The 16,658-nt window shown below is 33.4% G+C and overlaps 1 protein-coding gene and 1 long non-coding RNA gene across 4 annotated transcripts in view; one reads left to right on the forward strand and one right to left on the reverse strand.

The window, feature by feature from the left end:
- Positions 1-1,660, forward strand: part of LOC126712867 (ankyrin repeat-containing protein At5g02620-like) — a 66,639-nt gene extending 64,979 nt beyond the window's left edge. For all 3 annotated transcript variants that reach the window (XM_050412365.1, XM_050412366.1, XM_050412364.1), the window contains one exon: positions 523-1,660. In XM_050412365.1, coding sequence (XP_050268322.1) covers positions 523-1,299 — 777 coding nt within the window. In that variant the 3' untranslated portion in view covers positions 1,300-1,660. The remainder of the gene's footprint in view (positions 1-522) is intronic.
- An 8,551-nt stretch (positions 1,661-10,211) lies between these two features.
- LOC126712870 (uncharacterized) lies at positions 10,212-12,107 on the reverse strand. Its single transcript, XR_007651178.1, has 2 exons — positions 11,455-12,107; positions 10,212-10,724 (listed from the first exon to the last, which is right to left on the reverse strand). It is a non-coding gene; the product is annotated as an uncharacterized LOC126712870 (long non-coding RNA).
- Between the last annotated feature and the right edge of the window lie 4,551 nt (positions 12,108-16,658).

Here is a 16,658-nt window from a genome sequence, read left to right on the forward strand (position 1 = left end):
AATGGCCTCTCCATTTAATTCTTCATCTTTTCCTTCTTTTCTTCCTTTTACACTCTTCACATCAAGTCACAATAAATACAAGCCAATTTCTCTTGACTTTGCTTCAACCAATTTCTTTCCTTCAGCTCTCCCTTAGCCGAATGACCATGCCTTTTACTTCTTTCTTTTCTTTCTTCCTTCAGCGTGTCCAACACGCCTAAGCCAATCAACCCATGCTGACTTTGTACATAATGAAGAAAAGTTAAGAACCATGAATGACATGCTCATTAATGAGAATGTCTATTACGTGGGCTGGACTCATGGTGCAGTGCACCCAACACCTGGCAATTTGACTAAATCACTCCAATTACATGACTACATATTCACACCTACACGTGCTGTATCATTAAGGTAAAGAATTGGCGATGCACTAGTGAACTGATGCAATTTACTGCAAAATGGACATGCAACTTAACAACTTGTGCTGTACTAAATGAGTTGAGTGACAGTGTCCTAACAATTTCCCTTCAAACTCCTTTGCAGGAAAAATTCATGTCAAAGTTGAATAGAGACGGCATTAGATTGAGTTTGGAACGAATCGTTGACAGACATACTATGGAAGTACAGACTCTTGATACAGAAGCACATGGGCAATTAATTCAAGAAACAGAGAGAAATGAGCCTGTAGAGCAAAATAAGGTGAAAGATACAGCCCTTATTGCTACAAAAAAAAGACTCAAAAGACAAGAAGCTATTCGGAAAATGATCGACCTCAATTTCGTTGTAGCCACAATCATTGCAAGTGTCACCTACGCAGCGGTCATACAGGTGCCTGGTGGAAACGACGACGACGACGGTGAAGCTACTTTAAGAGAAAATAAATATTTCAAAATATTTATGATTTTCAACGCCTGCGCTTTTGTGTTTTCGCTGCTCTCAATGTTATTCCACTTTTGCATTGGCCATGTTAGCCTTAGTAGCAGTATCGGTCTCATATACGCATCGTTATGCTTCACGTTCACTCAGTTTTCTCTTCTCGGCATTACCGGTGCCTTTTTTTTGTCCATACGTGCAGTCTTAACCAAAACCTCGGCGTCTAAGTCAGGCAGTGGTGGACCACCAGTGCCCGGTCCACCACCGCCCCCGGGCAGTGGTGGACCAAAAGTGATTCCAATGTCTGACCCCGTGCACTCTCAATCCAGTGATTCCAATGTTTTCACTGAATATTGGATTGGTCTTCTTTTTGTTATTTTAATCTTTGCGGCTGTCTTTATAAGAATGAACAAAAAATTGGTGGTTTCAATTTTGAAGGAGTCTTAGCTCTAGGTCCAACTTTGACCATAAGCATTACATGTTCACATATTCATCGTGTAATCGGTGGGCTCAAAACAGCTGAATTTGTCCTTGGTCTTATCCTCTCTCACTGTCATATGCTCGTGTGATTTCATTCCAGCAAGCTTTCTGCACAACCAATGTGATCTCTTTCCCGCAACAACAGGAGTGCTCCGGCCAGCAGATTATTTTTTTACTTTCTGTATCTTTTACCTGTATCCCGATTTAAAGAAGAATGTCCACTGCGATTTGCTGTATCGCCCTCTATGTGATTGATTGTTTTGGTTTGTGAACAACTTATCATTTTTCAGGAGATTATATATATATGGTTGTGATTAAGTTACATATATATATATATATATATATTTTTTTTTTTTTTTAATGTAATTGTTATTAAGGTTACACTGCTGATCAATAGCTTTGTATACTAAAATTATTAGATGTGTTTTTTGAAAAATCTATGTTTAAAGTATGTATAACATGATTTTAATGGCTAATTAGTTCTATAAAAGGTAGAAAACGATCATATCTCATTGTCATATTAGTTTGAAAACTTATCCTTTGAAGAAGATGCTATGAAGCATACGCACGTATCTATATATCTCATTGTACAAGACTTTAGTTCTTTAGAAGTCTAAGTAATGGTGTCTGTTTTATGATTATAACATTAATACGTTTCTTTTGTTATAGTTTGAATTTAATCTCAAATTTTTTTATTTGATAACAAAAGACTTTGTAAATTGACAAAGGTAAAGGGTCAAGTTGGTGAGGGTAATTCTCTCAGCCTTGCCAAAAATTCCCCTCTATTTGATAGTTTTTTTTTTATTCCTACAATTTTTTTTATGTAATCTTTATTGTTTTGTTTGATATATCTCTTTTATATATCAGAAAAGCCAAACCTCACTTGAAAATATATAAAGAAAATTTTTCCTATTATATCAATGTTTATTTATGTTCAAAAGTTATACCAGAAGAACAAAGATAAATAAATAAATAAATAAATAAGCAAAAGTTTTAATTGATGAGAAAAAAAATACACAAAGAGAGTGTTACTGTTTAAAGAATTTAAATAATAATTTATTATTTTTCATAAAACTGAGTTATAAGTAATAAAATTTCAAAATAATTATATAATGAATTCAGTAATTTCATATTTTTTTCAAGTCAATATCTAAAATCTTAGAGGGACAAAAGGTTACCATATATGGTTTAAAATTGTTATGATTTAATTAATTTGTGAGTTTTTTTTTTTTTTTTTGAACGTAAGTTGTACTTTTTTTTTTTTTTTTTTTTTGGTGACAAAACGTAGGTTGTACTTAAGGTATATTACTATATTACTAAAAATCATTACATAAAAATTGTTAAGTTCTCTTTTTTTTACCAGTCATGTGGCCTCATTCCATTAGGCCCTCATCGTATTTTATAAAAGAAAAGAATGGGTTTTGGGCCAAGTTCTTTTAAATACCAAAACAACCCCAAATTCATCCAATCACATGGATTGGGCTTTTGCTAGATGTTTCTCATGGCTCACATTTCAAAACTTCATGGAATGGGCTCACAGCCCACATATTTTTCTACTCAATGGATTGAGCTCATGGCCATCATGAAATGGGCTCACAACCCGTGTTTCTCTTGCATCACGGATCAAAGCTCATTATTTTCTCATTATATCAAGGTTCATGACCTATATTGTTTCTCTCATCCTTAATGAAACGAATCTACCTTCCCTAATAAAAGCCCAGAATTACACAAAATGGATTTTGGAAGAAAAACATCCAATTTCAAGGCTAATGGTTTATTTGGGTAACAAAATCATGAAGCCCTAATGGGTAAGTAATAGATTTAGGCTAAATGAGCACTCACATGATCAAGGCCCATGTCACAAGACAAAATATTGAGTGGCATGATAAAAACTTAAAGGATTAGCCCACCCTCACTTAAAATTCAGATTTTACAGTTCATTACAATTGAAGAATTACCGCTTGTACGTAACAATCAAGAAAAACCCACTAATCTCTATTGAGACATGAACTGAGACTATGAAACCTCTCCAAATACCTTGGTTATATTTAGTCAAATTAGGGTAAATCCAATAATTTCAGAGCAAAATATGAAATTTTACCAGCTTTGACCCTCCGACCATTCGATCAGAACACATCGAATGAAGGATTGCCTTGTGACAACAAGAAATTGGATGGTTATTGCATCCAATAATTGCACCCTTTTACAGTTTTGGAGAGTGAAAGTAAAATTATAGTGATACTCCTAACTTGTCGAATTTCCTAAGGTCGTCCAACAAAGCTTTAGACAAACTCAAGAATGGGGGCAATTGTAAGTAATTACTAATTAGTATCAGCATCTTCCGCACTAATTTAGTTGTTCATTCTTTCATAATAAAAAATAATTAAAAAAAAAAAAAAGAGGATCTCATAAACCATGAAAATAAATGTTAAATATTAGCTCTAATATCATGTTAAATATAGCATTGATACACCATGTTGTATAGGCTAGAGTGGATGTGGAAGAGGAAGCATAGAATAGGAACACCGAGAACACGAGAGTTACGTGGTTCAGCCTTAATGGCCTACATCCACGGAGGAATCCCTTAAGGGTTACATCTTTATTATATAAGAGTGTAGTACAATAACCTGTGTTGCAATAAACCCTAACATGAGTATATATAGGCAACTAAACTCTAGACCACTAGTACAAGCAGCAGTGGGCTTGGACCTATTACATTGGGCTAATATGTTTAATATATCTCTAACACCCTCCCTCAAACTCAAGGCGGAAGCTTGATGAAGGCTAGAGGTTGGATAAATATGAGAAGATTATTTGGAGATGCATTTGAAGAAACCACAATGAAGAATGTGCCAATTGACCAATTTCGGAGCTTCAAATGAAGAAACGGAGTCCAAAATTGGACCACTAGTACAAGCAGCAGTGGGTTTGGGCCTATTACATTGGGCTAATATGTTTAATATATCTCTAACACCCTCCCTCAAACTCAAGGCAGAAGCTTGATGAAGGCTAGAGGTTGGATAAATATGAGAAGATTATTTGGAGATGCATTTGAAGAAACCACAATGAAGAATGTGCCAATTGACCAATTTCGAAGCTTCAAATGAAGAAACGGAGTCCAAAATTGGAATCTATGTGAAAAATTGAGCAAGATAGGCCTTTTCGGAAAATTTTGAGTTTTGGTTAAAGGTCAACGCAAAAGTCAAAGTCAATGGATATTGGTCTGGATCAGTTCCGGGTTTCCGGGTCGGGTCACGAATCGGGCAGCAGAGTCGCTGATGTCATCCTATGACATGTCGCTGACGTGGACTAGGGCTGATGTGTACGTGCTTGTGTGGCTGCTGACGTGGAGTAATGACGTCATTAGATGACGTCAGGATGACATCAGCAGCAATTTGTTGGTGTGTGAGAGTAGGTAACCGGCGCGTGGAGGAGAGTTTAGGAAAACTTTCGGCGCGTGGAGATGCGTGTAATATCCGATGAGCTCTAGGCGCATGTGACGCGTACGTGCGAGTATTCCACCGGCGCGTGGCTGGAACTCCGATGAGCTCCAGTTGTTGATTGATACCGTACACAACCCTCTAGTCAAATTGGGAAAATGTATTAGCGAATTCTTTCTATATAAATCTAAAGGGTTCAGATACGCAATGATGATTAGTTTATCAGTCTAGCTCAATTAATGAAGGAACAATTTTATTGTGGTATATTCTCACATTGCATGGAACTGTTCAAAAAATAACTAGAAAGTCTGCAAACAGTTATCAGATTGTTGCAAGAGATTCCTATGATATCTTTTTGTGCGAGTAAATTTGTATTTTGAGTGAAGATGCCTGTTATCAGTATTAAACTTAATTAGAAAGCTGTGTTGCTTGGTTTGGATGAGAAGCAATTGTAACGACCCTGATGAGATTTTGGTGTTGGCCTATTTCATGAAATTTTGTTGTAATGAATTTCGAGTGTATTGATGTAATTCAGTCAATGAAAAGTTTGGTTGAAGTCTGTATTTGAAGATAAGGCTCAAAATACTAAATTTTGTAGCTTGCTTGACGTTTGCTCAAAGCTCGGTTAAGCGAGATACTAAACCCGCTCCTCTCAAGTGAATCATTAAGCTCGCATGACTCTTGCTCAAGCAAGATCGTGGAAAAAGTTCAATTTTGACTATATTTTTTGAATTCTTAGATCAGGTTTGGTGGCATCACTTTGCACGTATTTTTCAATAGAGAAAGGGAGGCTACAATCTGTGCTATTCGGGAAGAAAACCTTGTGCCTTTTCTCTTTGTATTTAATAGAAGAATACGTATCCTTTGTCCACTCATCTTGTGATCCCAAAGATCCTAAGGAGAGTGTTTGATTGTGTGAAACCAAGTACCTTTTGGTTTTCCCTAAAGAGTTCAATGTAGAGAAAAATTTCAAGGAGTTGTCTTGGAGTGCACCTAAGGTTTTGGTTATTGAAGCCTAGTCGCACTAGTAAAAGGATTCATATACGATAAGTTCAGAGGATCCGAAACTGTTGTGGTGACACCAATGAGTCGCCAAATAGGTCTTTAGAGTATAGTCACAAAGGTTTTTGCAACTAGTTAATAAACTTCCACTTTTTTATAGTAGGTTGCTTTAGTTAGGTACATTACCCCGTAGTGGGTTTTTTTTTTTTTTTTTTTTTTTTTTTCTTTAAAAGGATCTTCATTGATTTTCTACTTTGTCACGAAATCTAGTGTTTATTATTTTTGTGTATCTTGCTTTGCTTTATGATAAGGTGCATGTTGAATTGTGGTGATTAGAATTAATTCGTAGGTCACACAAATTGAGATTCATTTTTAATTAATATAATTGGTCGCAAACCCACGAATGTAATTTATTTTATAAGAATATAATGTAAAATTTGTAGGTTAAATAGTGCATGTGTTATTTTTAAGTATTTTATATTTTTATAAGTTTTGTGTAATGGAACATATAATGTGATTTGCATTCAACAACAATACATAGTGACATATATGTGTGTGTGGGGGGGGGGGGGGGGGGGGAGGACCGAGGAAGGGATCGTTGAGCTGTTAGTGTGATTATTAAGACATCATAAGCCTGAAGAGGGAATCCACTTGAGGAGAGGAGGAGAAGAGACAAAAGACTTTTGGGAGCTCTTATTGGGAAGGATAGGGTGTGGAGAGAGAATCATGGGGGGGAGGGGAAGTTTCTAGTGAGAAGTAGCTTACTACCTCTGTATTAAATAGTTGGTAACAGCTTTATCAGCTGCATTGATAAAGAAGAGACCTGAACAGTGAATTTCACAGTTAAGCAGCTCCTTCTACCACCTTCATCAGAAGCTTAAGGGGGCAGGTCTCAGGATGAGAATTTGGGTAGGTGGAGATGAGGGGTCAAGATTTGAAGTGCTAAGAAGTATATAAGGGAAGGGAACTTCTAGATAAAAGGGGAGGAAAATGATAGGCATTAGAACAAGAACATTGAGAGAAGAGCATGAACAATGTATTATTCTAAGTATCATTGGCCTTCTCGGGCGAACTTGTATTAAACCATTTATCTACTCAATCTATGATCCTTAGTCTTTTTTCCCTATTTTTGTCTTCAGGCTAACCCCTCATTTTTGTTTAATCCACTCTCTTACAAATATATATTGACTTGGGCCTAGTTGAATTGTACTAACCTCACTATTCTAAGGGGACTTGGTCTGTTTAATCTTTGAGTCCTTACAATATATGTATATATATATATATATGTGATAAATTAATTTAATAAAAGATTTAAATTATATAATTATAATATTGTTTTATATAAATGGAGAATATGTTATTAAAAGGTTTTTATTATTATTATTATTATAAATATACCATAATTGGTTGACGAATTTGAACATATTCAAGAATATTAAAAAAAAAATTGTACATTCACATCCCATGGAATACATGTAAGGATGTGACATGTTACATTAACTTTAAATTATTATATAAGTTTAGAATTGTAACATTTTTTTCTTTCCAAATATAATTATAATGCTTATATTATTGAAACTTGAATTTTAAGATAATCCTTTAAATATTTATCATTTTTATTACTTTTTATGACTCATATCTCTAATTTCTAATGCCTACTTTGTTTGTATTTCTTAGTCAAAAACTAAGAGTTTGATGTCCCAAATAAAATAAAATATCATACTTTTCAACCCAAAAATTAAGGGGGAAAAAAAAAAAGAAGAAGAAGTTTTGAGCCAAAAAACTAAAAAATAAAAAAAAACCTACCAACAAAAAAAAAAAAAAAGGAAAAAGTGGGCCAGAGTAGACAAAAGTGGACTGAATGGATAGAAGTGGAGCGAAGTGGACCGAAATGACATGAATTGGACTAAATGGACAAAAGTGGAGCGAAGTGGACCAAAAGGATTAGATTGGATCAAATAAATAGAAGTGGACCAAAATTGACCATTGTGGACCAAAGTGCTACAATAACGTGGCTCAAAAGGTGTGCGGCAACAATAAATGTTACGTTTAAACTTTTAGATACTATATAGATTTTGTTGCGTAATTAGCCAAGCAGTCTAAACTAGGAATTTTCATAATCTACTTAGGTTGGACTAGGAATTGATTGGTTTTGGTTAAGGGAAAGTGCGTAGGTTTTAATAAAGGATTTGACTTAGTTTGAGATAATTACCCTCCAAGAAGAAGAATGGGGATTAGGAAGAGAGCCCAAAGAAAGTGGAGGAAATTATATTCATGTTGATGCATCAGAATTGTCAAATGGCTCCTAGTATTTATACTAGGGAGCAAAACAAAAATCAAGAAAATCTCAAGATTGTTCCTCTAACTAGCCAACCAGCTACTTGTAACTAGTAAATTAACTGTCTTGGTCGTCTTTCTCTTTGTTCTTGATCTTGGTGACATGCTTAGTCATCCACACGTCATGCTTCATTGTTATGATCATGGGTTGGTTTGCATGTTTGGGCTCATTATATTGCCTTCCCCTTTTAAACCACCTTGCCCACAAGGTGAGGGTTTGCTATTTTAGGGTGTGAAGCAGTTCCCAAGTTGCACCTTCCTCTCGTGTGCCATGCCATTTGACTATGATTTCAGTGGTTGTTCAATTGCCGTTATGGCTTTATCTACTGGTGACAGAGTGGGTATTGGAGTGATATTCTTAACTAATTTTGGCTCTAGACAGGAAACATTACAAATTGGATACATTTTGGAATTAGAGGGCAAGTTTGGTTGTATGCAACTTGTCTAACCCTTTGGATGATTTGAAAAGGACCAAAGAGCATAGGTTCTTCCTGTTCCTAACTACTAGTGACTTCTACTTGTAGGAGAGCAATTTGAGGAAGTCCCAATCTCCCACGCTACGACTCTTTGTCAGTCCTATGCCTATCTACTTGCATGGAGCTTCATCCTGGGGTACTAGCCTGTTGTGCTTTAGAAGGTTGAGGATTCCTTTCCTGGATTTTAGGTGGTCATCCATAGCTTCAAGTTTAGCGGTGCGAGGGATGTATTGTAGTAGCCTTGGGAGAGGAAATCCACCCGGAGCCTCAAAGGGGGTCAATTTGTGGAGTCGTGATAGTTGGTGGCTTGGTGCCAAGCATACCATTGTTTGGAATGTTCTCCTGCATAGCACTTGAGGTGTTCAATACTTTTATTCAGTACCTCAATTTGGCCATTAGATTGTGATTTGTGGGTGGTAGGTAGTGGACATGGCCAAGGTAGTTCCTCACACTTCAAACAATTCACCCCATAAATGCCCAGAAAAAATAGTGAATGGAACAATTTTGACCCGTTGATTGATTTATTGGAATTAACCAACTTGATTAAGTTAACCAATTAAGCTATTCAATGGGTTTCTGATTTACACGCTACAACATATGAATCACATAAATAATGTAATACTGATTTGTTGACAAAGTGAAAAACCAATGGATGAATCCAAAGGAAAACACACTACGAGGGTTACCACCAACCCTAAGAAAAAGTCATGAGAATCAAAGTCATTAGAACTTACAAACTAGTGATTATAGCTATTTGAAAATTATATTGTAGAGTTCCATACGAATGAAATATGGCATAAACGTTTTTAAAATTGGTTGATGGAACTGATGCCCTTTCAACCAAATCTGATGGCATAACTGGGCATGAAATATTACATTTGTCATGTATTTTCCTCAATCCATATTCACTACTCATCCATTTTCTTTTTCTGGTCTGCAACTACTCATTCTTGTCATTGTAGACATCATTCACGCACAAATATTCATGTAAACGGTTCAGTTGCATTGGAGATTTTATGGTCATTTGCCCACTTGAAATGGCATCTCCTTTACATTTGATTGTTCTGTTTTTTGCTTCTTAAAAAAAAAAAAACTGTTTTGTTCTCTTTATTTTGTCTTGTTTTATACTATTGCAATGAGTGTTGAAAATGCAATGAATTCATTTCTTAGTTGGTGACAGAACATAACCTATGGATTTTGCATTTATAGTAATTGCAGCAAGATTGATTCATCTAGAAAGTTGAAATAATGTAAACAGTTCTGTTGCATTGGAGACTTTATGGTCATTTGCCCACTTGAAATGACATCTCTTTTACATTTGATTAGTTTTTTTTTTTTTTTTTGCTTCAAAAAAAAAAAAAAAAGGTTTCACTGTTTTGTTCTCTCTATTTTGTCTTGTTTTGTACTGTTGCAATGAGTTTTGAGAACGCAATGGATTCATTTCTTGGTTGGTAACAGAATATAAGCTATGGATTTTGCATTTGTAGTCGTTGCAGCAACTAACATATATATATACTTGGCCAATTCAAACAATCTGTATAACGAGGCATAGTGAAGGATGTAAATTAAATATACAAAGCAACTCTAAGAAGCTCTCTTTGCCCTAAGCCAAAAAATTTGTCTCGTGGCAAGGTGTTGTATCATTTTTCTTTGCTATGAGAAAAACATTTTATTAAAATACAAAGCAGTGAACATCAAGGCAATACAAAGGAAGAGGACTTGCTACTATCCTCAGAAATTACATCAAGAAGGGCCTTGGGTCCAGAATCAACATTCAAGCTACCCCAAAACCTGTGTTTAAGAGACTAGGTAGCCAGAGAAAGAACAATTAGGCAAGTTTGTAGACACAGAAAGCACTTCAAAAATGCAGCTTTTCTCCATGGGGATTGCACATCTCTTCTGAACTAACCATCATCCCTATTACTCTTATATAGCAGCTATCCTCAGTCGCGAACTGTGCAAATATTAATCTTCTTGTCCATTTAAGTCTTCTGGATCTCACTTTTAACCCTTAAGGTCCACATTATGAGAAAGAACTTAAAGTTGCACTTGTTCTGTAAACAGAGTTTATATTGTTGCTGCATAATAGCATTCTTGAGCTTAAATGCACTGTGCTTCATATGATATGGACTAGCATCTATAAAAGAAATTGAAAGAAATAAGCGGTAATTTTGCATAGAATAAAGACAATAAAATTAAACTAACTAAAAACGTCTCTTAGTTTACAGTTTTTTCTTGACCATCTTTCTATTGATTATGAAAATTTTGGAATCTGATATGATCTTTCTATTCTTTTTAATAGAAAATTTTACAACCTTTTTAGCCTCTAGAGATTTTAATGGCCAACAACAAAGAATTCATTTGAATCACGGCAGAAACACTCAAAGCCTCATGAATATAACCAAACTTTAAAGAAACAATAATCACCAGTGGATTTGAATAGGAACAAGAGTGGTTCATAAACTCAATAAAAATGTACATATAGAATTTAAGGAAAAACATCCCGTATTACAAACAGCTTCTTTCCAAATTAAATTGCTGGTCTAATTTTCTTTAAAATAATAAAAATTTATTACATCCATACAAACTTAAAAAAATATATCCATTTAAAACCAAAGGAAAGCTACCTTTCTCAGTCAAAAAAAAAAAAAAAAAAAACCAAACTATTCTTTCTAATACCAGGAAAAATCAGCCAAAAACCGCTTTCTAAAACCCTAAGATTCAACGCAAAAAAAAAAAAAAAAAAAAAAAAAAAAAAAAAAAAAAAAATTCAAAACCAAAACCAAATGAATATGCAAAATCTGTTAGATAAAAAAAAAAAATAGAGCAGGCTGAAAGTTCATATAGGAAATTAAACCAGATCTTACCGATTAAGAGAGAAGATGATGCTGTAGAACTGATATCATCAAGTGGGAAAAGAGATTTCAGTTTGCTCTCTTCTGAAATTAAACAGCGTTTCTCTTTAAAAATTTCATATAGGAACATCGGACCTTTACCGATTAAGGGTAAAGATGATGTTGCAGAACAGATGTTGTCAAGTGGGAGAAGAGATTTCAATTTGCTCTCTTATAAAAATCGGAGCCTTGAAAAGATGGGTGGTAGGATCGGTGGTCCTTGGCGGCGAAGAGATGGGAATGGCAAAGAGAGAGAAGGGATGGAGCGGAATCGGTGGAGGAACGGCGTGTGCAGTGGGTGGCCGGATTCTCTTGCCGGTCTGAGGTTCGGAGAAAAACAGAGGTGTGGCCGCCGTCCATTCCGCCTCACAAGCTCTTGCCGGTCAGAACCGCCGCCGTCGATTCGCCTCACAAGAGCTCGCCGGTCTGAGTTTGCTGAGAAAACCAAGACAAAGGTGGAGGGGATGAGAGAGAGAGGCGTGAGGCTGGAGGCTGGGTATCAGTGGATGTCTGAGAAGAAAATTTGGCTAACACTGTTAGGGTTAACAGCTCTTCAGTTAAAATGGGTCCCCAAGCCTAAGTGTCAATTGCATTAAGTGACAGCTGTTCCAGTTGGAGGATTAAGTGACAGCTGTTCCAGTATGGAGGAAATCCGTGACCACATATATATTTGTTGGCAGGAACCCTACGGACACACAGACAGCTCACCCGAGGCGGAATTTTTTTTTAAAATAACAATAAATATTAAAAAATTTAGTTAATTGTCATATTTCAAAACAATTTTGAAAAATAACATCTCGAGTATCTAAAACTCGAGTTCCAGATGGAACTCGAGTTTTTAAATCTCGATTTGGAGAAAAAAAATTGCGCTGAAAATCGAGTTTTAGAGACTCGATTTCCATAAATTGCAAAAAACGCCGCTATATGGCTTTAAAACTTCACTATAGGGATTAAAAACGCCACTATAGGGCACCCTAAACCTGGTACTTACAAAAAATTTTTGCAGGAAAACGCCGCTATAGGGATTTAAAACGTCACTGTAAGGTTTAAAAACGCCACTATAGGTGAATTTTTTTGCATAAAACTCGAGTCTTAAAGACTCGAGATCTATGTGGCATTTTCCCACTCAGAACGCGAGTCTTTGAAGGTCGAGTTTTTTAAGTGGATCTCGATTTTTTGAAACTCGAGATGCTATTTTTTAAAATTGTTTCAAACGTTGTCTAACTTACAAAATAGAAAGGCTGAAGAAGGTTAGTCTGCTCAAAACCTCCCCGAGGCGTGTTCGTGTTTGATGTCTATTTCGTCGTGTTCCTGGCTCTTTTTTTTTTTTGGGGTAAATTGTCGTCCACCTTTTTTTTTTTATAGAAAAATGTTAAAAAATACCGTATAAGATTGCATTTTTTTTATATAGAAAAATGTTAAAAAAATATAAGATTGCACAAACTTTTGTTACAACTTTTGAGTAAAAATGGTAAGTTTATGTGAATTTATACTTTCATTACTTACCATCTGTGCTGCAAAAATTATGTAATTTATTATGGTTCTGGTACTGTTGTTAAAAAAAAAAAAAAAATGAAAACGTATTGTTTTAGCCTTAAATTAATGATCATAAGAACACAAAAAATAACACAATTTTTGCTTGTGAGTGATGAAGCAAAAAATGATGAATTCATGTCTTCGCTATTAGCATCTTGTCATCTGGCAAAAATTGTTTTATTTTTTGTGGTTGTAATATTTTTCTTTAGGTTTTAAGAGTTTCAGATTTATGTTATACCCGAGGTCAACGAGCTTAACACCCAAGTACCCAGTACCTAGTGGGATTATCATGCTCTTACTTCATTGTCCAATATGAATGTTAAATTATTATTAACTTTACAACAAAAAGCAACGTGATTGGTGTTTTTTATTTTTATTTTATTTTATTTATGAAAGTGAATGGTCTACTTTTAAATGATGTATTAAATAAATATTTTTTTAACAAACAATGATAATAAAAATGTAAGTTTAAGTTAATTCAATTGGTAACTTTTTTTATAATTAAATAAGAGATTTGAAATTTAATTTCTATTTAAACCAAAAAATGATTAACATCTTAATTTAATAATAAAGAACAGTTTTTAAGAGTCGACACTAAGGGTCCGTTTGGATTGAACTTATTTTTGCTGAAATTGAAAACTGAAATTGAAAACACTGTAGCGAAATAATTTTTAAATGTGTGAATAGTGTTGTGGGACCCATTTTTAATGAAAAAGTGGCTGTGGAATTTGTGGGATCCATAAACAGTGCACCTGTACACCGTTCACGGTTGACTTGGTCAAATAGTGCGGCTGGAACAAAAAAAAAAAAAAAAGAACAAAAACGTAGTCTATTTTGGATAATTTCAATCTATTTTGGGATGTTTCCGTAAATACCAACCGAAATTTGAGATTTGACCAGCATGAAGTTTGTACTTTAAAAAAAAAAATGTTCTTAAAACCAAAACAAATTTGCATTCTGTATACTGAAAAATCTCAAAAGGAAAAAAAAAATAAAAAGAAAATAAATGAACAAAGGTACCTGTACAATAAACTATAAGTTCATTTGAAATATTAATAAAATTATTAATTATTGTTGTTTAGTTGTTTCATAAATTTGTTTTTCTTTTATAAACTATAATTTGTTGTATTATTGTTTCATTAATTATTAAATTATTAATTGTTATTTAGTCTAACATAATTTAATTTGTTTGTCTTTTATAATATATTAGTTAATTAAATTATTAATTATTGATGTTTAATTGCTTCGTTAATTTTTTTTACAAACTACTAGCAGTCTAGCACACATCCCACTGTGCATTAGCACACACTAGCACAACCTCATGTGTGCACACACCCTTGCCTCTTCGATACCGTACCAGAGGCCGTTTTGGTTTAATTAAAAAAACGAAATATTTCGGTACTAGTGAATACTAGTGTACCATTTTGCATTTACAGCTAAATATATATATTCCCTTAAAAATTTTATATATTCTCCTAAAAATATAAAATAATTTTAAAGTTTGACATAATAATTTCTTTAAATATTAGTAATAATTATGGTTGTAGTATAAATTTTTTATTTAGAAGAGATGTAGTTAAATAATAGTATCAAGTACATGTACTTACTAAATGCAGTAATGAAAAGACAAAAGAAATAAAAATTATTGTGCAAAAGTTAAAGCTAGGCACGTGGGTGGTTGGGGATAAACTTGAAAATTTTGAAAATTGTTGTCTCATTTAATGACTTCAGTATTCATGTGGGGAGTGAGACTCTACTCACCAGTGGCGACTCCAGGAATTTTGTCTAGGGTATTCCTATTTCACTTTGAAAAATTTTTGGATAATTTCAATCTATTTTGGGATGTTTCCGTAAATACCAACCGAAATTTGATATTTGACCAGCATGAAGTTTGTGCTTAAAAAAAAATGTTCTTAAAACCAAAACAAATTTGCATTCTGTACACTGAAAAATCTCAAAAGGAAAAAAAAAATAAAAAGAAAATAAATGAACAAAGGTACCTGTACAATAAACTATAAGTTCATTTGAAATATTAATAAAATTATTAATTATTGTTGTTTAGTTGTTTCATAAATTTGTTTTTCTTTTATAAACTATAATTTGTTGTATTATTGTTTCATTAATTATTAAATTATTAATTGTTATTTAGTCTAACATAATTTAATTTGTTTGTCTTTTATAATATATTAGTTAATTAAATTATTAATTATTGATGTTTAATTGCTTCGTTAATTTTTTTTATTAACTACTAGCAATCTAGCACACATCTCACTGTGCATTAGCACACACCTCATGTGTACACACACCCTTGCCTCTTCGATACCGTACCAGAGGCTGTTTTGGTTTAATTAAAAAAACGAAATATTTCGGTACTAGTGAATACTAGTGTACCATTTTGCATTTACAGCTAAATATATATATTCTCTTAAAAATTTTATATATTCTCCTAAAAATATAAAATAATTTTAAAGTTTGACATAATAATTTCTTCAAATATTAGTAATAATTATGGTTGTAGTATAAATTTTTTATTTAGAAGAGATGTAGTTAAATAATAGTATCAAGTACATGTACTTACTAAATGCAGTAATGAAAAGACAAAAGAAATAAAAATTATTGTGCAAAAGTTAAAGCTAGGCACGTGGGTGGTTGGGGATAAACTTGAAAATTTTGAAAACTGTTGTCTCATTTAATGACTTCAGTATTCACGTGGGGAGTGGGACTCTACTCACCAGTGGCGACTCCAGGAATTTTGTCTAGGGTATTCTTATTCCACTTTGAAAAAATTTTGGATAATTTCAATCTATTTTGGAATGTTTCTGTAAATACCAACCGAAATTTGAGATTTGACCAGCATGAAGTTTGTGCTTAAAAAAAAAATGTTCTTAAAACCAAAACAAATTTGCATTCTGTGCACTGAAAAATCTCAAAAGGAAAAAAAAATAAAAAGAAAATAAATGAACAAAGGTACCTGTACAATAAACTATAAGTTCATTTGAAATATTAATAAAATTATTAATTATTATTGTTTAGTTGTTTCATAAATTTGTTTTTCTTTTATAAACTATAATTTGTTGTATTATTGTTTCATTAATTATTAAATTATTAATTGTTATTTAGTCTAACATAATTTAATTTGTTTGTCTTTTATAATATATTAGTTAATTAAATTATTAATTATTGATGTTTAATTGCTTCGTTAATTTTTTTTACTAACTACTAGCAGTCTAGCACACATCCCACTGTGCATTAGCACACACTAGCACACACCTCATGTGTGCACACACCCTTGCCTCTTCGATACCGTACCAGAGGCTGTTTTGGTTTAATTAAAAAAACAAAATCTTTCGGTACTAGTGAATACTAGTGTACCATTTTGCATTTACAGCTAAATATATATATTCTCTTAAAAATTTTATATATTCTCCTAAAAATATAAAATAATTTTAAAGTTTGACATAATAATTTCTTTAAATATTAGTAATAATTATGGTTGTAGTATAAATTTTTTATTTAGAAGAGGTGTAGTTAAATAATAGTATAAGTACATGTACTTACTAAATGCATTTATGAAAAGACAGAAGAAATAAAAATTATTGTGCAAAAGTTAAAGCTAGGCACGTGGGTGGTTGGGGATAAAC

Source organism: Quercus robur, chromosome 2 (genome assembly GCF_932294415.1).
Source record: "Quercus robur chromosome 2, dhQueRobu3.1, whole genome shotgun sequence".
In the NCBI taxonomy this organism is placed as follows: domain Eukaryota; kingdom Viridiplantae; phylum Streptophyta; class Magnoliopsida; order Fagales; family Fagaceae; genus Quercus; species Quercus robur.